Raw genomic sequence first — 14,940 nt, 5'->3', positions numbered from 1 at the left:
AATACCTCTGTTCTACCCTCAGGTGCTCTTCCTGGGCCCCAAGTGCTAGGTAGAAGTTGGGTCAGCTTCTCCCCAAGCCAGCTTCATCTTCTGGTTGTGGGCTTTGGAGGAACGGGAGAACTGGCTCTTGGCCACTGTGAGGGGTACAGCTTTGCCACTCAGATACACCTTGTTATGGCATTCAGGGAGCCAGGGTCCAGAGCTGTAGGGCTGAGGTTCCTGGTTCACTCCCACAAAGGCCATCACATAACCTGTCATAAAGGCATCAAAACCAGCCCGATGCAGTCCATCCCCCGGCGCTGGGTTAGGACTGGCTTGACTCCCTGGCACTTCTGAGGTAGCCATGTCAGCTTTTTCAGGCCTTGCTGCCTTAAGCCCCAGCTCCGTATCATTTTTGTGACCTTGCTCAGAGCAAGACAGGTTCTTAGTTTCATCATCAGCCACCTTTTGCTCTTTTTCCTCAACCTTGAGGCTATCCCCACAAACCTGCTTCTTGGGAGGACCATCCTTAGCTTCCCCAGAGGTCTGTGTCCCAGGCAGGTTCAACAAAGCCCTCCTCCGTTTTTCCCTACGCCGTCGCCGTCGCCGCTTGTCCTCCAGCACAGCCTCATCAGTGTCAATGATAAGGTCAATATCATGGGACTGAGGACACTGTGGTCCCAGGGGACACCAGCCATAGGCCTAGAGGTGGGAAAAAGGCTTAGAGAGGGGTTTCAGGCATTAGAACCTCCCCTCCCCCAGTAAACAGGCAGGTGTTCTCACCGAGAAATTGTCACAGACACTGGTGGAATGAGGGCGGTGGGTTGCAGGGGGCATACAGCAGCGGTAGTCAATATGGGCCCTCATGCTAGAAGGGTAGCTGCAGAACTCCAGGGTAAGGTGTGGGCTGCCAGCTGCCCGCTGCTTTCCATTTTCCCGTTCACTGCAACAGCGCAAAGGGTATTGGTCCACTAGCATATAAGCTCCATGAGAGCAGGGATTTTTGTCTGTTTTGTTCACTGCTGAATCCTCAGCACCTAAAACAGTGCCTGGCACATGGTAGGAGCTCAATAAATATCTTAAGTGAATGAAATAGGCACTTATCAGGCCCCACCCCTTTCCCTCGGGCATTTCCTCACCATTTCCGGAAGGCATATTCTAAGTAGGAGGCTACGAAGCGGGCATGAAACTCAGCAGCGTATTTGGTGTCATAAATGCCTGCTGGAAACATCTCACACAGGTCAGCGGTGAAGGTTCCCAGATTATCTGGGAGGTGTGCATAGAAGTTCTGGTACAGGAACACCAAGTCTATAAGGCCATTGTGTAGCACTAGGGGCCGTCGGGCCCTGATCAGCTCCAGGAACAGTGTCCGTACTGACAGGCTCTGGCTCTCATCACCCTGAGTGGAAGTAATGGGGTTACTGGGAAGGACAGAGTCCCCCACAAAGCCTCTTCTGTAGGACACTTATCCCAGGATCCCCCCACCTGGAAAGTTCTCCCTCTCTACCTAACCCAATGCTACCCACCCTCCTATCAGTCTTGTCTCCTCAGCCCTGTCGCTAGTGATTCCTCATACTACCTAAGCAGCAGATTCTCCCCAGGCATCCAGCCTAGTATAGGAAGAAATGAAGTCACAGAAAGGGCACACTCAAGGCTGGAAGCCTACCTTGTCATTGCCCTTATGGTAGGGGATGCCCTGGGCATACTGCTGGTTGAAGTTGAAGCCATGCTGTACCAGGAACTGCACAGACTTTGGTTCTATGACATATTCCTCCATGCACAGCAGGGTGAGATTAAACACTTGAGCCAGGTAGGAATGTTCACCCTGGGAGAGAAAGAGCATCTGTTGTATCAAGATTTGGGAGAAAAAACCTCATACCTGATGTTCCCCAGGATCTCAACCCTCCTCCCACCAGCTATAGACCTGGGATGGGGAAGAGCTCAGCCCATACCTTGTCTAGCTGCTGCTTGAAGCAAGCAAGGCCCAGGGAGAGGACAGAACGGGTCCTGGCGGCATGACACACAGCCTTGTAACGTTCCTCGATGCACCTTGGGGTTGGGTTTGGCGGTGGCTGTGGCTGGGAGCTAGCCTGGTGAACGACCCAAACCACCCAGGATTGTGACCCTCCACCCCCTCCAGAACTGAGGTCTGAGACTAAAGAGAATAGCGCTTATACTTACTGGTTCAGCAAACTCTTCCTGTCCCCAAGCCCACTCAGCTCCTACAGGTGGGTAAAGGGAAGTGGTGATAGGCCCCCAGCACGAACCTCTCCATAACCACCCACCCTCCTTGTTTCCCAACCCTCACCGTGTCCACAGCCACGAAGTTAGCTGTTTTTATGGCCAGCAGGAGGGATGGCCACATCTCCTTGAAGTTGTTGCTTTGCACATCCACCACAGGAACCTGGACTAGCTCTTCCCCAGATTTTGTGCTTTTGCTGACACCACCTGAGAGTAAGGAAGGTGATGGATGTTCATGCTCACCCAAGGACCCAAGCCGGGGAAACAGTCACCAAGCTAGGCCATTGGGCGGGGGCAGTTTCCATTGGTAGCTTTTGTATTTCATGTGTTCTCGGTAGGACAGTACCCTGAATTTGGGGAGAGGAAACCTGGGTCTTCCAGTGGCCTGTGTGAGCCTGGGAAAATTACTTCCCCTTTAGTGTCACAATCTGTAAAGGGGAAAGTTGGACTAGATGACCTTTGAGGTTCCCTTTTCCCACGTGATGCACGAAAATATTTTGCAGGGCTTGAGGATTTCAGCTCCCTTAATATACCACAAGGATCTGTAATTCTGTTCCCAGCAGCCACAAGTGACTTTTGTTCCCAGTATTCCCCAGAGCCAGATAAATAATGCCCCACACGAGACCTCCCAATACGTCATACTTCCCGTGGACCTGCTCCACTGAACTGAATCACATCTACTAACAGTCATGAGCTCCAGACTACATCTCCCGACATGCCACCAGTCCTGACTCTGTTCCCAACGCTTGAGGCTTTCGCCGCCCGCGCTGTAGTGCACACCGGGACTTGTAGTCGGTTCGTGGCTGCTTCAGGCGGAAAGAGCTAGTCCTGTGGACTTGAGGTCTGTCTCTACAACTATGAACCCGAGGCCTACCCGTTCCCTGGAGCGCACAGGCTTTTAAGGCGACCCCTGAGAAGGCGCTCACCATCTGAAGCTGCTGGAGCTGAAGCTGCGCCATCGTCACTGTCGGCGGCCATGACGCTACGCGTCTCCGGCTTGAGTCGCCTGTGGGCACGCGGGACTTCCGCTTCGTCTCCTGGCGCGGCTCCGGCCGTAGGGGATGGGGCGGGGTCTCGCCCTCCGTGGGCTGGCGCGGGGGAGGCCTCCCGACGCGCGCTAGGAGCCTATTGGCTGGTGCACCGGGCTCGCCGCACGGAGCCACGCCCCTTGGAGTGCGTCGGAGCGCCGGCGCGGGAGGCAGCTCGGGAGGTAATGTCTTCTTCCAGTACCTCTGGGCGGGAACGTGGGGCTTCGGTGTCATGCTGTCCTCATCCACGCGGCCCGGGGGTCGGGTGGGGCAGGTAGCACTGCCTGAATTTGACCTTAAAGCACATCTAGGAGTTAGGCAAGGAGAGGGGCGTAGGGGGGGCGGGAAGAAGGATGTTCTAGGCATGGGCAAATCCCGGGAGAGGATGGAGTGCTCAGTGAAAGGCGGAGCTCAGGGCACAGGACAAAGCTGCAGAGAAGGTAGAGCTACCGTCAGGGAAGCTTTTGAAATAATCGAAGCAAGTGATAATGCGGACTTGAATTAAAACTCTGGCAGTAGGAATGGCGAGGAAGGGACAAATTGTATAGCAGTTAAGTGGTAAAATTGACGTAGAGGGTGATTGAACATGACTCGAGCGTTGTTCCTACTGGAGACCAGTCCCTCCCAAGCATTCTGGTTCCCGTCCCCTCTCGGTCCACTAACGCTTTCTCCTTGGTTATTCACTGTTTCTAGTTCATCTTCAACTTTTCTCTTTTTACTGAGTCCTTTTTATTATTGTTCAGAACTGTTTGCCTTTCTCCCATCTTAAAAGAGGGAAAATCTCCTTTGACTATCTGCCATTCCATTACCCTTAATTCATTTAACAAGTATTTATTATGTATAGTTTACTTGGCACTGGTTCTGGGGACAACAGTCAACAGAAGAGACTCAGTCCTTGCACTCATGTAGTTTTTTACAACAAGTGGAGGAAGCAGACACTGACCAAAAGAACCACAAATACATGTGAAGTTAAAATTGGAAGAAGAGCTGCAATGGTGAAGTACATGAGAGGGTAAGAGTGGAGGACCTGATTTGGACATTTAAGGATAGACCTGAAAAATGATTAGATGTTAGGTCAAGCATAGAAGAGATGTCCAAGCAGAGGAAATGGATTGCATGAAGCCCCAAGTTGGACAGACAAACACTTGGGCAACTGAAGCAATTAAATTCAGGCGACCATGGCTCTAGAGCATAGTGAAAAGGGATGAGGTGGGTGGAGCCCTGACCTTGGACACACAAGGCTGTAGTAAGAGGATTGGCTCCTATTCTAAGAGCAAGGGTGTGACAGCCAAAGAGCCCTCCAGATGCCTATAAGGTACTTTGTGACCCTACCCCCATTTCTATGGAAGAGAGATTACCTCCCACACCGTCCTGCTACTTGGCTCCACCTCATTCCATTCTAACCACATTGGCCTTCTTACCGTACCACAAACATACCAGGCACCCTCCTTAGGGCCTTTGCACTCATTTCTTAGAATGCCTTTCCCATAGGTATCCATATGCTTTAAGTCCTAGGACCAGGTTCTTCAAAATTGCAACACTCCAGCTGGGTGTGGTAGCTCACACCTGTAATCCTAGTACTCTGGGAGGCCGAGGTGGGAGGATTGCTTGAGCTCAGGAGTTTGAGACCAGTCTGAGCAAGATCAAGACCCCATCTCTACTAAAAATAGAGAAAACCAGCCAGGCGTGGTGGCATGCGCCTCTAGTCCCAGCTACTCAGGAGGCTGAGGGAGGAGGATCCCTTGAGCCCAGGAATTTGAGGTTGCTGTGAAGTAGGCTGACACTCACAGCCCTCTAGCCTGGGCAACACAGCAAGGCTCTGTCTCAAGAAAACCCCCGAAAAACAAAATAAAATTGCAACATTCCACCACCCACCCTGGCACTCTGTCCCCTTCACTTGCTCTGCTTTCCCTTTTTATGCTAATATTTATCACAACATCATATATAACTTATTAATATGCATTATTTATCATCTGTCCCCATTAGAATATAAGCTTCATGAGGGCAGGAATCTTTAATGTTTTATTTACTGAAGCATTCTAATTACCTAAAACTGGTTGGCACATAGTAGGCACTCCATAAATATTTGTTCAAGGATTTAATGGCAAGTCATTGAATGTTTTAAGGAAGGAATTGACATGATCATGTCTGGAAGGTTGCTTTGCTCTTTGGAGAGTGGATTGTAGAATGAAATATGGAAGTAGGTGAGTTTGGCTATGGGGGGGGGTGTTGGTTGGAAGGGATTGAAGGAGCAAGATCTTGAGGAGGAGGAGGTTAGGACAGTGCAAATGGAGGTAGGTTTGTACATTCAGGTTTTTTTTTCTTTGCTGATTGTGGTTTGTATCACTTTTTTTCTCTCTCAAGGAGGAAGCAAGCTCTTTTGATGATAATGAGGCGGTGAAGTCAAAGGTTCCAAGTTGGAAACAGAGGCTCAGTAGAGACTGCAGTATAACAGAGTGTAGGAGTGGAGGCACTGGATTTGAAAGAACAGGTTGCTTAATCTCTACAAGCTTCGGTTTCCTCATAACTAAGGTAGAGGTTATTCTAGCATGTGCCTCGGTGAGAGCTCCAGTAAAGCACTTCGCGGGGTCTGGCACAGAGTGAGCATTCACTAAGTGCTGTTAGCTACTAGAGAAAACAGCCAGAACAGTCAGGGAGCAGTAAAGATCAACCGTTGCATTTTCTCATTACTACTGATGGGTAGCCAGCTATGATTTACTAGATCAGGAAAAGATTAGGAATTAGGAATAAAAAGTAGCTCATCTCTATTCCTCCACTGATTGGCCATCTGTTCTCCAGCAGATCTTTTCCCCTCTCTGATCCTTGATTTTTTCCTTTCTATAAAATGAAGGTTTTGGACTAGATGACTGCTAAAGGCTATTTCAGTGTAACCATGCTAGTAACTCTAATCAGAGACACCTATCCCCTGCCCCATGCTCCCAAATACCCATAAACAACCCCTATCCACGAGCACAGTCACACTACGCGTCCTGGACACACGAGTGCTTCCAAACAGGAGGCTCTGGTCCAGCCCTGGCCTCTTGTTCTTTGCATGTCTCCAGGGCTATACTTCTGCTGGAGTCCCCCTGAGGGCACTTGCTCAGCCATACTGGTCGCACCTCAGTGTCACAGCAAGAGGAAACCCACGTGCACCTAGAGAGTGCTTGAGAAAAGCTAGACACCATACGAATGGTGTAGGGAGGGAGGTGGCTACCAGCTCTGCAGAGCCTCAAGATTCAGCCTCATCGTGGCTAACTATTTTAGCTGGGTGTCTCTGTTCCAGGCCATGAGGAAGCCACGAGCAGCCGTGGGAAGTGGTCACAGGAAGCAGGCAGCCAGCCAGGAGGGAAGGGAGAAAGGTGCCCTCGGCAGCAGCCAGGCCAAGCCTTCTGGCCCTGATGGTGAGGAGCTCGGTCCTGGCCCAAGGCTGGTTTCATTGGCCACGAAAGGGGGCGATTTAGGCTGGGAAGGGAGCATGGTATGTATGAAGACATTAAGAGACTAATTAAAGGGTCTAATTCTGACTATGTTGCTGTGTGACTTTGGGATAATTGCTCTACATCACTGTTTTCTTACCAGTAAAATGGAGCAGTAGTCTCTGCATTTCTTCCCTCATGTGGTTTTTGTGGGATCAAATGAGTTTATGACCCTGAAAATGTTTTGGAAACAGGAAGGCCCTACACAGATATACATTATGCCTGGCTGAAACTATTAGGTTTTCATTTTGACCTAGAGACAAGAGAGCCAACAGTACCACTCTGAGAAAATTAAGGCCAGAAACTTGGCCATGGCTACACACAACTCTGGTCTGACTGCAGCTCCAGAGCTTAAGCAAGGGTCTGGGGTGGGGGAAGCCCTAAGCAGAAACACACTGCCACAAGCTGCTGTGTGTGGGGCCCCTGGTGTACAGGCTGTGCAGGGATGATTCCTGAGTGTCCTGAGGTCTCAGCAGGTCTGGCCAGGCAGCCTGAAGAGGTGGTATTACAGGCCTCCATCTCCCCATACCATCTATTCAGAGACACGGCTGAAGTCACAGCCTTCCGGGGGAAACTGCTGAGTTGGTATGACCGAGAGAAGCGGGACCTACCCTGGAGAAGACGGGTAGGCAGGCGAGGGACAGTGGTGGGGGGGGCTGGCACCCAGCCCCCTCCACACTAACTCCCCATCTGGGGTTGCATTCACAGGCGGAGGATGAGGTGGACCTGGACAGGCGGGCATACGCTGGTCAGTACCTCTCCTGAGAGCAGGGGCTCTTTGCTTTGAAGCCCTCAGGTCTGGGGGCTGTGGGATGGGAACAAGGCAGATCAGCAGTGCCCTCATGCCACCCCCTCTCCCCCAGTGTGGGTATCAGAGGTCATGCTGCAGCAGACCCAGGTTGCCACGGTGATCAACTACTATACCCGATGGATGCAGGTGACTCCGAGGGAGGAAAGGGGGGGGGGGTCATGGGTCAGACCCAGATGAGAACCTGTACTTTGGGGTGAGTGTAGAGGCTTCTTCCACCACTCTCACCTTTGACCTCATCTCTTTTTGCCTGCCTTGGGGGTGTAGAAGTGGCCTACACTGCAGGACCTGGCCAGTGCTTCCCTGGAGGTGAGAGCCACACTAAGGTAGGGGGAATGGGGACAACCCCGGGACTGACCAATGATCTCTTTGACCTCTGACGTCATCCACAGGAGGTGAACCAGCTCTGGGCCGGCCTGGGCTACTATTCTCGAGGCCGGCGACTGCAGGAGGGAGCTCGGAAGGTAAGGGGGTGGCAGGAGGGTAGGAGTCTAGGGACCTTGGTGTCTCATAAACTTGAGTCTTCCCACCCTAACCAGGTGGTAGAGGAGCTAGGGGGTCACATGCCACGTACAGCAGAGACTCTGCAGCGGCTTCTGCCTGGCGTGGGACGGTACACAGCTGGGGCCATTGCTTCCATTGCCTTTGGCCAGGTGAGTCCGTAGCCCACCTCCACTTTGTGCATGCTCAGCCTCCTTCCTCTCAGCCCAGGCTGACTCCCAGGCTCCTCTGTGCCAGGCAACCGGTGTGGTGGATGGGAATGTGGTACGGGTGCTGTGCCGTGTTCGAGCCATTGGTGCTGATCCCTGCAACACCGTTATCTCCCAGCAGCTCTGGTAGGATGTTGTATAACAGGGGAGGTTAGAAGAGGTGTCTCCCAAGGGGCTTTGGCTCACAGTGATGATCCCTTCTTATAGGAGTTTAGCCCAGCAGTTGGTGGACCCAGCCCGGCCAGGGGACTTCAACCAAGCAGCCATGGAGCTGGGGGCCACAGTGTGTACCCCGCAGCGTCCACACTGCAGCCAGTGTCCTGTGCAGAGCCTGTGCCGGGCACACCAGAGAGTGAGCCTACTGGGGAAGGAGCAGCGAGGGGTCCTCCGGAGTGACCCTTGCCCCATGACACCCACCTTATGCCTCTCAGGTGGAGCGGGAGCAGCTCTCAGCCTCACGGAGCCTGCTGGGCAGTCCTGACGTAGAGGAGTGTGGTGAGCGCCAGCCCCAGCCCCTGCCCTAGCCCTTCCTGGCCCTGTGAGGGAGCTGCCTGCAGAAACCTCATCCCAGTTCTTCCTATAACCTGAGTAAGGTTCTGCAGAGCTGGGCTAAGGCCTGCTCTCTGGGCTTGGCACCTAAGCCCTGTTGGCCTGAGTGGAGCACGGGGGGTCTCTGTTCCCAGCTCCTACCACTGGACAGTGCCAGCTGTGCCTGCCTACCACAGAGCCTTGGGACGGGATGCTGGGAGTGGCCAACTTTCCCCGAAAGGCCAGCCGCAGGCCCCCCAGGGAGGAATGCTCGGCTACCTGTGTTCTGGAGCAGCCCAGGGCCCTTGGGGGTGCCCGAATTCTGCTGGTACAGAGGCCCAAGTCAGGTACCTGGAGGGCAGAGGCACGTGCAGCCAGGGAGGATTGAAGGACTAAGCAGCCCCTCAGCACTGCCGTGTTGCCCTCCTTCTCAGGTCTACTGGCGGGACTGTGGGAGTTCCCATCTGTGACCCTGGAGCCCTCAGAGAAGCATCAGTACAAGGCCCTGCTGCAGGAACTGCAGAGTTGGGCCGGGCCCCTCCCGGCCGCCCACCTCCAGCACCTCGGGGAGGTGAGCAATGGAGGGGCCAGGAATGATGGCTTTTGAGGCCATATCCACAGGCTATTTAAGCCTCTTGCCCACCCCCCCTCCAGGTGGTCCACATCTTCTCTCACATCAAGCTGACATACCAAGTATATGGTCTGGCCCTGGAGGGGCAGACCCCAGTGACCACCACACCACCTGGCGCGCGCTGGCTGACGCGGGAGGAATTTCACAGCGCAGCTGTCTCCACTGCCATGAAAAAGGCACTACCTTTGTTGTCTTTGTGCTTTTTTGTGTTTCTTACATGTTTTACATGAGCCTATTACTGTGTAAACAGGACAAAAAAGCATATTTTAAACAGAAGTGCTGGGGCATGAAGTTGAGGGCAGAACACAGGGGTCTGGCTCTTTCAGAGAAGGTGCCAGCCCTGTCCTCTCCCCCTCTTCTTGGCCAGGTGTTCCGTGTATATGAGGGCCAACAGCCAGGGACCTGCAAGGTGAGTCTCTGTCCTCACCCAACCATCTCTCCCCAGGCCTGAATCCACAGTTTTCAATCAGTTAACTGATGCACGTTTGGGTGAATATTCTCCACTTCAGGCTTCACTAGGGGTAGAGGAATAGTTCTTGACCTGGGGACCTTGTAGTGTGGGATGCAGGGTAAGGGGACAGGAGCAAATCTATGAGCGACAGTCCAGTGTCACAGGTGTGTGAAATCTATGTACTAGGTTTTGTGGGATATGAGGTACAGAGCCATCAGTTCTATTTGGGAGGCAAGGATCAGGAAGGGCTGTTTGGAGGAAGCAGCTGGTAATCTGGGTCCCAGAAATGATTTGTTTTCTCCAGGTTTAAGAGAGGAATCAGCAGTAAGGATGTTCTTTCCAGGCCTAAGAGCAGTATAAGCAAAGGTGGGGCACAATACTGGAGAGGTCTGGAGGGCCTGCCCAGCTCAAGTCAGGGCTTAAACACCAGACCACAGGAGACCAAGGGAGTCAGATTTGCATTTTATTTTATTTTATTTATTTATTTTTTTGGAGACAGAGTCTCGCTTTGTTGCCCGGGCTAGAGTGCCGTGGCATCAGCCTAGCTCACAGCAACCTCAAACTCCTGGGCTTAAGTGATCCTACCGCCTCAGCCTCCTGGGTAGCTGGGACTACAGGCATGCGCCACCATGCCTGGCTAATTTTTTCTATATATATTTTAGTTGGCCAGATAATTTCTTTCTATTTTTTTAGTAGAGACGGGGTCTCGCTCTTGCTCAGGCTGGTCTCGAACTCCTGACCTTGAGCCATCCACCTGCCTCGGCCTCCCAGAGTGCTAGGATTACAGGCGTGAGCCACCGGCACCTGGCCCAGATTTGCATTTTAGGAAGATTCCCTGGGGCAGCCTTTTGGAGAGTCGATTGAAGGGGCAGATACTGGTGGCAGATTGAAGGCTCAACAACATTCCAGGATAGAACCTGAGCTAGATAAGCAGAGTGGGGCAAGCAGGGAAGGAGAGGATTCCCTGTGCCCCCCTCCTCTGTTCTGCACAGGGTTCCAAAAGGTCCCGGGTGTCCACTCCATCCAGCCGGAAAAAGACCAGCCGGGGCCAGCAAGTCCTGGATAGTTTCTTTCAGCCCCTCGTCTCCACTGACACACCCATCCCCAACAGTGTAGCTGAGTGACGCCTCTGGAAGACCCCACCACCTGAGAATCCTGCTGTTAATAAAGTGCTTATTTTTGTAGTCATTTTGGAGAGCTTTCTACCCTCTCCCTAGCTCCCTTACTCCTCACCTCTGAGGGACTCAGAAAGTGGTGAAGTCCTGCTTGGTCCTGACTTCCACCAGCTGTGCTCCCAACCAGGCCTGGGCAGATGGAGGGGGAGTGTTCTGTCCAGAGTGATCTCTCTTCCCCCAGCCCCCAGGAGAGAGGGTGAAGGCAGCTGCAGGGAGCACCTGCCAGTGGCTGACACCCAACTCTCTCTGCCTAGGTTTCAGGCCACCTCTGACTGGAGCAAGGGCGTCACCCTAGAGCAGGTGGTTGGAAGCTCATTCCTGACTCAGCCCCTCCCCACCTGCAGTGGTTTGCTCCCTAGGGGCAGGGGAAGCACTGGGGAGGATTTGTGCTTAAATTCCTGCTTCAAATACGAAATCATTTTTTTAGGGATACATATGTAGGGAAACAATACAGAAAAAGGGTTCATAATCTCAGAGTTTGGGGGGGGTGAGTGGGAAAGAAATAGGATCTAACGAGGCTTCAAAAGTATTGGTTACATTCTATTTCCTGATTGTGAAATTCTTTTATTCCTTATATTGTGCATATGTATTAGGTATAAGTTGTTTGTAAGAAATGCTCTATAGTTTTAAAAAAGTTCTCCCTTTGGAGTCCAGTGAGAGACTCAACTTCTGGCAGTTACTGAAGGCAAGGAGGTCACACCTAGCCCCCGGGAAAGCCTTCCACTGGCTCCTCCTCCTGCAGGTGTTCTCAGCTTCAGCAGGCCCTGTGCTGGCCCAGAGCTTCAGGACTGGTGGCTGTGGCCCTCCTCAATCTTCCTGGCTCCTGGCAGCTTGCTCCTGCACGGACTGCCACAGGGCCCTGATGTTGCCCTGGCCAAAGCCTGTGGCCCCCTGCCTCTGAATCAGCTCCAGGAAGAAGGTGTCCTCAGCAAAAAGGGACTTGGTGAAGACCTGAAGCAGAAACTTGCCTTTATCACCATCTAGCAGGATTCCTTGTCGGGCCAGAAGGCTAGGCTCCCGCCCTGCCGCTAGGATCTGTCTCTCTTTGCCTGGCTGCTGGTAGTATGCCGCAGGGGGAGTTAGGAGCTGGCCCCCGGCCCCTGCCACCCCCTCGGTGGCCTCCACGATGTTGGGCGTATACAGCCCCACGTGCTGCAGGCCCGCCCCCCCGTGCCGAGCCAGGAACTGCTCCACTTGGTCCTGTCCTCTGGCGGCCCCAGGCAGGGACTCAGCCAGCACGAGGGTGGGAAGAATGCTGCCTGGTGGGGTCTGCAGGGCCGTAAGCCGCAGCCCCCCGCGTCCGGACTCTGCTGCCACCTCGAGGCCCAGCTCCGGATCCTCACCTGGGCTCAGTGGCAAGTGGCAAAAGCCAAGGCAGTCGTGGAACCAGCGCGAAAGTGAGGGGGAGCTGCCAGGGGTGCAGGCTAAGGTCAGATGGTCCACGTGGCTGACCCAGCCGGGGCCCGGCGCGGAGGGTACGGGCTCAAAGCCGGGGAGGAAGGTCCCGCGGTAGCCGGCGCGCTCCAGCAAGGTCAGGCTGAGATTGCCGGCGGGCGAGCTGACCACGGCATAGGTGGCGGCGCCCTGCGCGTCCTGGACGCTAACAGGGGCCACCGGAACGCGGCAGCCCCGCGCAGCCAGCGCCCGGGCGGCGGCACCGGTGTCCGCCACGTCGAAGCACAGGTTCGTGGCGCTCGGCACCGCATGCCGCGGGTGCAGGCCGTACAGCGGCTCCCCGGGTCCCGCGCCCTCGTTTACCAAGAAAACAGCGTCGCCGCTGCGCAAGGCCAGCTGCCGCCAGCCGTCCGCCTCCCGCGCCGCCAGGGGCTGGAAGCCGAAGAGACGCTGCAGGTCCAGGGCAAGGGGCTGCCCGGTGGGAACGTGGAAGGCGATGTGGCACAGACGGCGGGCGATGGCGGCCATGGCGCATGGGATGGCGACCTCGACCAGTCCTGGGGCCGCTCACTTGTGGGTCGGGACTCCGGTGCTCTCAGTCCCAGGCTGGTCATCGGAGGCCGGTGGAGACCAGTTCTTCCCGCAGAGCGCGTTCCTCTCTCATTTCCAAGGGAGGAGTCGCCGGTAGACCCCTTGAGGCTCGCGGTTCTTCCTGCAGTGCCGCCCCAGTTGGAGCTGCCTGACGTCCACTGGAGCTGAGCTGCGGGTTGTGAGAACCACGTGGAGCCGCAGCTCAGCCTGAGCAGGAGAAAAGGGGCGGAGCTCCCGACTCCGCCTTTGCCACTCTCCACCCCTCTGGCCAGGCCAGTCGCAGAGGGTACAGCGGGGACGCTGGGTTGGCTGCTCATTCCCAGGGCCTCAGGCTGGGTCGCAACCTTGGGCACTTAGCCTCCCTGCCCCGGACCAGGAGACCACAATAGCTGCCTTCACTCGGTGCCAGGCTCAAGGCTCTCACTCATGCCCCCACCGCTCAGCGCAGGGACTCAGCCGGGTTGGGAGGGCGGCCGAATTCTCCCTCCAAAAGCACGGAATTTCTTAGCTTTCATTTTTTTTTCTTTACAATTCTGGAGTTTGCCTCAAAATCTTAATGTTCTTTTCAATGTTTTTAAAAAATATATTTGGGAGGCCGAGGCGGGTGGATCGCTCGAGGTCAGGAGTTCGAGACCAGCCTGAGCAAGAGTGAGACCCCGTCTCTACTAAAAATAGAAAGAAATTATATGGACAACTAAAATATATATATACAAAAAATTAGCCGGGCATGGTGGCGCATGCCTGTAGTCCCAGCTACTCGGGAGGCTGAGGCAGTAGGATCGCTTAAGCCCAGGAGTTTGAGGTTGCTGTGAGCTAGACTGACGCCATGGCACTCACTCTAGCCTGGGCAACAGAGTGAGACTCTGTCTCAAAAAAAAAAAAAAATATATATATATTAAAATGTCACTTGAGCCCAGGAGTTTGAGGTTGCAGTGAGCTATGATGATACCACTGTACTCTTCTAGCAAGACTCTATCTCAATAAAATAAAATAATAAAATATTTTAAGTTACAGATTTTTCACTCCCTCCCCAAAATGATCCAGAAAAATTGATGTTATAGGAAAATGGGCCATCTATATGGCCCTTAGATGTTTCTCCTTTCATTCTGGCAAATCTCTCAGCCCTATCTCTTTCTTCAATACTACTCCTCTCAGCATCTTCTTTTTTTTTTTTTTTTTTGAGACAGAGTCTCGCTCTGTTGCCCGGGCTAGAGTGAGTGCCGTGGCGTCAGTCTAGCTCACAGCAACCTCAAACTCCTGGGCTTAAGCGATCCTACTGCCTCAGCCTCCCAAGTAGCTGGGACTACAGGCATGCGCCACCATGCCCGGCTAATTTTTTGTATATATATATTTTAGTTGTCCATATAATTTCTTTCTATTTTTAGTAGAGACGGGGTCTCACTAGCATCTTCTTATCGTTATTTAGGAGATGTGGTCTTGCTGTGTTGCCCCGGTTGGTCTCAACTCCTGAGCTCAAGGGATCTCCTGCCTCAGCCTTCCAAGTAGCTGGGACTACAGGCAGGTGCCACCACACCCAGCTTTTCAACTTCTTTTACCCTCTTGTCCCAGGCAAGATTTGGAGAAAAAATCTGAAGGTTCAAGAACTGAAAGGAACCATCGCACAGGTGTCTTCCTTCCTCCTCCCCACTCTACTAGGATTAGACCTAAGGCCCTCCTTGCTCTTTGCAGCTTCCTGACTTGAAAAACCAGAGGAGTTTTCTAGGGGTGTTTCCAGCCCTGGGATCCAGAATTGTGTGAGACGACTGAATCGAGGCAATTAGGAGTCTTCTGGGACTTCAGCTGGGTGGCTCTTGAAGGGTTAGGGAAGGGCATCCAAGAAGGACAAAAGGCATAAGCAAAAATTCAGTGAGAATGTGAGCCAAATTCTCAGAGCATCAATGGCGCATACTGTTGGGGAGTCATGTGG

At 53.4% G+C, this 14,940-nt stretch overlaps 3 protein-coding genes across 17 annotated transcripts; 1 reads left to right on the top strand and 2 right to left on the bottom strand.

Moving 5' to 3' along the window:
- Positions 1-37: 37 nt before the first annotated feature.
- TOE1 (target of EGR1, exonuclease) lies at positions 38-3,198 on the bottom strand. Its single transcript, XM_069479894.1, has 8 exons — positions 3,147-3,198; positions 2,288-2,427; positions 2,161-2,201; positions 1,932-2,028; positions 1,646-1,804; positions 1,119-1,378; positions 763-922; positions 38-681 (listed from the first exon to the last, which is right to left on the bottom strand). The coding sequence occupies exons 1-8, from the start codon at positions 3,196-3,198 to the stop codon at positions 46-48; spliced, it is 1,545 nt and encodes a 514-aa protein (XP_069335995.1). The 3' UTR covers positions 38-45.
- Positions 3,009-11,038, top strand: MUTYH (mutY DNA glycosylase). Of its 15 annotated transcripts, XM_069479883.1 has the most exons (17): positions 3,451-3,508; positions 4,077-4,563; positions 6,532-6,649; positions 7,198-7,349; positions 7,433-7,472; positions 7,588-7,661; positions 7,800-7,841; positions 7,925-7,996; positions 8,072-8,185; positions 8,271-8,368; positions 8,450-8,594; positions 8,674-8,737; positions 8,926-9,117; positions 9,205-9,341; positions 9,425-9,577; positions 9,769-9,810; positions 10,845-11,038. In XM_069479883.1, the coding sequence occupies exons 3-17, from the start codon at positions 6,535-6,537 to the stop codon at positions 10,974-10,976; spliced, it is 1,572 nt and encodes a 523-aa protein (XP_069335984.1). In that variant the 5' UTR covers positions 3,451-3,508; positions 4,077-4,563; positions 6,532-6,534; the 3' UTR covers positions 10,977-11,038. The 15 variants fall into 15 exon arrangements, with proteins under 15 accessions (XP_069335986.1, XP_069335981.1, XP_069335979.1 ...); XM_069479885.1 differs by lacking the exons at positions 3,451-3,508; positions 4,077-4,563 and adding an exon at positions 3,009-3,228 and having other exon boundaries at positions 7,201-7,349; XM_069479880.1 differs by lacking the exons at positions 3,451-3,508; positions 4,077-4,563 and adding an exon at positions 3,009-3,232 and having other exon boundaries at positions 7,201-7,349.
- Positions 11,039-11,834: 796 nt separating this feature from the next.
- HPDL (4-hydroxyphenylpyruvate dioxygenase like) lies at positions 11,835-12,950 on the bottom strand. Its single transcript, XM_069479169.1, has one exon. The coding sequence runs from the start codon at positions 12,948-12,950 to the stop codon at positions 11,835-11,837; it is 1,116 nt and encodes a 371-aa protein (XP_069335270.1).
- Between the last annotated feature and the right edge of the window lie 1,990 nt (positions 12,951-14,940).

This window comes from Eulemur rufifrons, chromosome 8 (assembly GCF_041146395.1).
Source record: "Eulemur rufifrons isolate Redbay chromosome 8, OSU_ERuf_1, whole genome shotgun sequence".
Classification (NCBI taxonomy): domain Eukaryota; kingdom Metazoa; phylum Chordata; class Mammalia; order Primates; family Lemuridae; genus Eulemur; species Eulemur rufifrons.
The sequence above is the reverse complement of the archived record's forward strand: the minus strand, read 5'-3'. Positions and strand labels throughout refer to the sequence as shown.

Coding starts and splice junctions, on each gene's coding strand:
- MUTYH (XM_069479875.1), top strand. CDS start 3,197: ATGACGCTACGCGTCTCCGGCTTGAGTCGCCTGTGGGCACGCGGGACT. Junction 8,186..8,270: donor CTTCCATTGCCTTTGGCCAG/GTGAGTCCGTAG, acceptor CCTCTGTGCCAG/GCAACCGGTGTGGTGGATGG. Junction 9,342..9,424: donor ACCTCCAGCACCTCGGGGAG/GTGAGCAATGGA, acceptor CCCCCCCTCCAG/GTGGTCCACATCTTCTCTCA.
- TOE1 (XM_069479894.1), bottom strand. CDS start 3,198: ATGGCCGCCGACAGTGACGATGGCGCAGCTTCAGCTCCAGCAGCTTCA. Junction 1,805..1,931: donor TCAAGCAGCAGCTAGACAAG/GTATGGGCTGAG, acceptor TTTCTCTCCCAG/GGTGAACATTCCTACCTGGC. Junction 1,379..1,645: donor ACCATAAGGGCAATGACAAG/GTAGGCTTCCAG, acceptor ACTTCCACTCAG/GGTGATGAGAGCCAGAGCCT.
- HPDL (XM_069479169.1), bottom strand. CDS start 12,950: ATGGCCGCCATCGCCCGCCGTCTGTGCCACATCGCCTTCCACGTTCCC.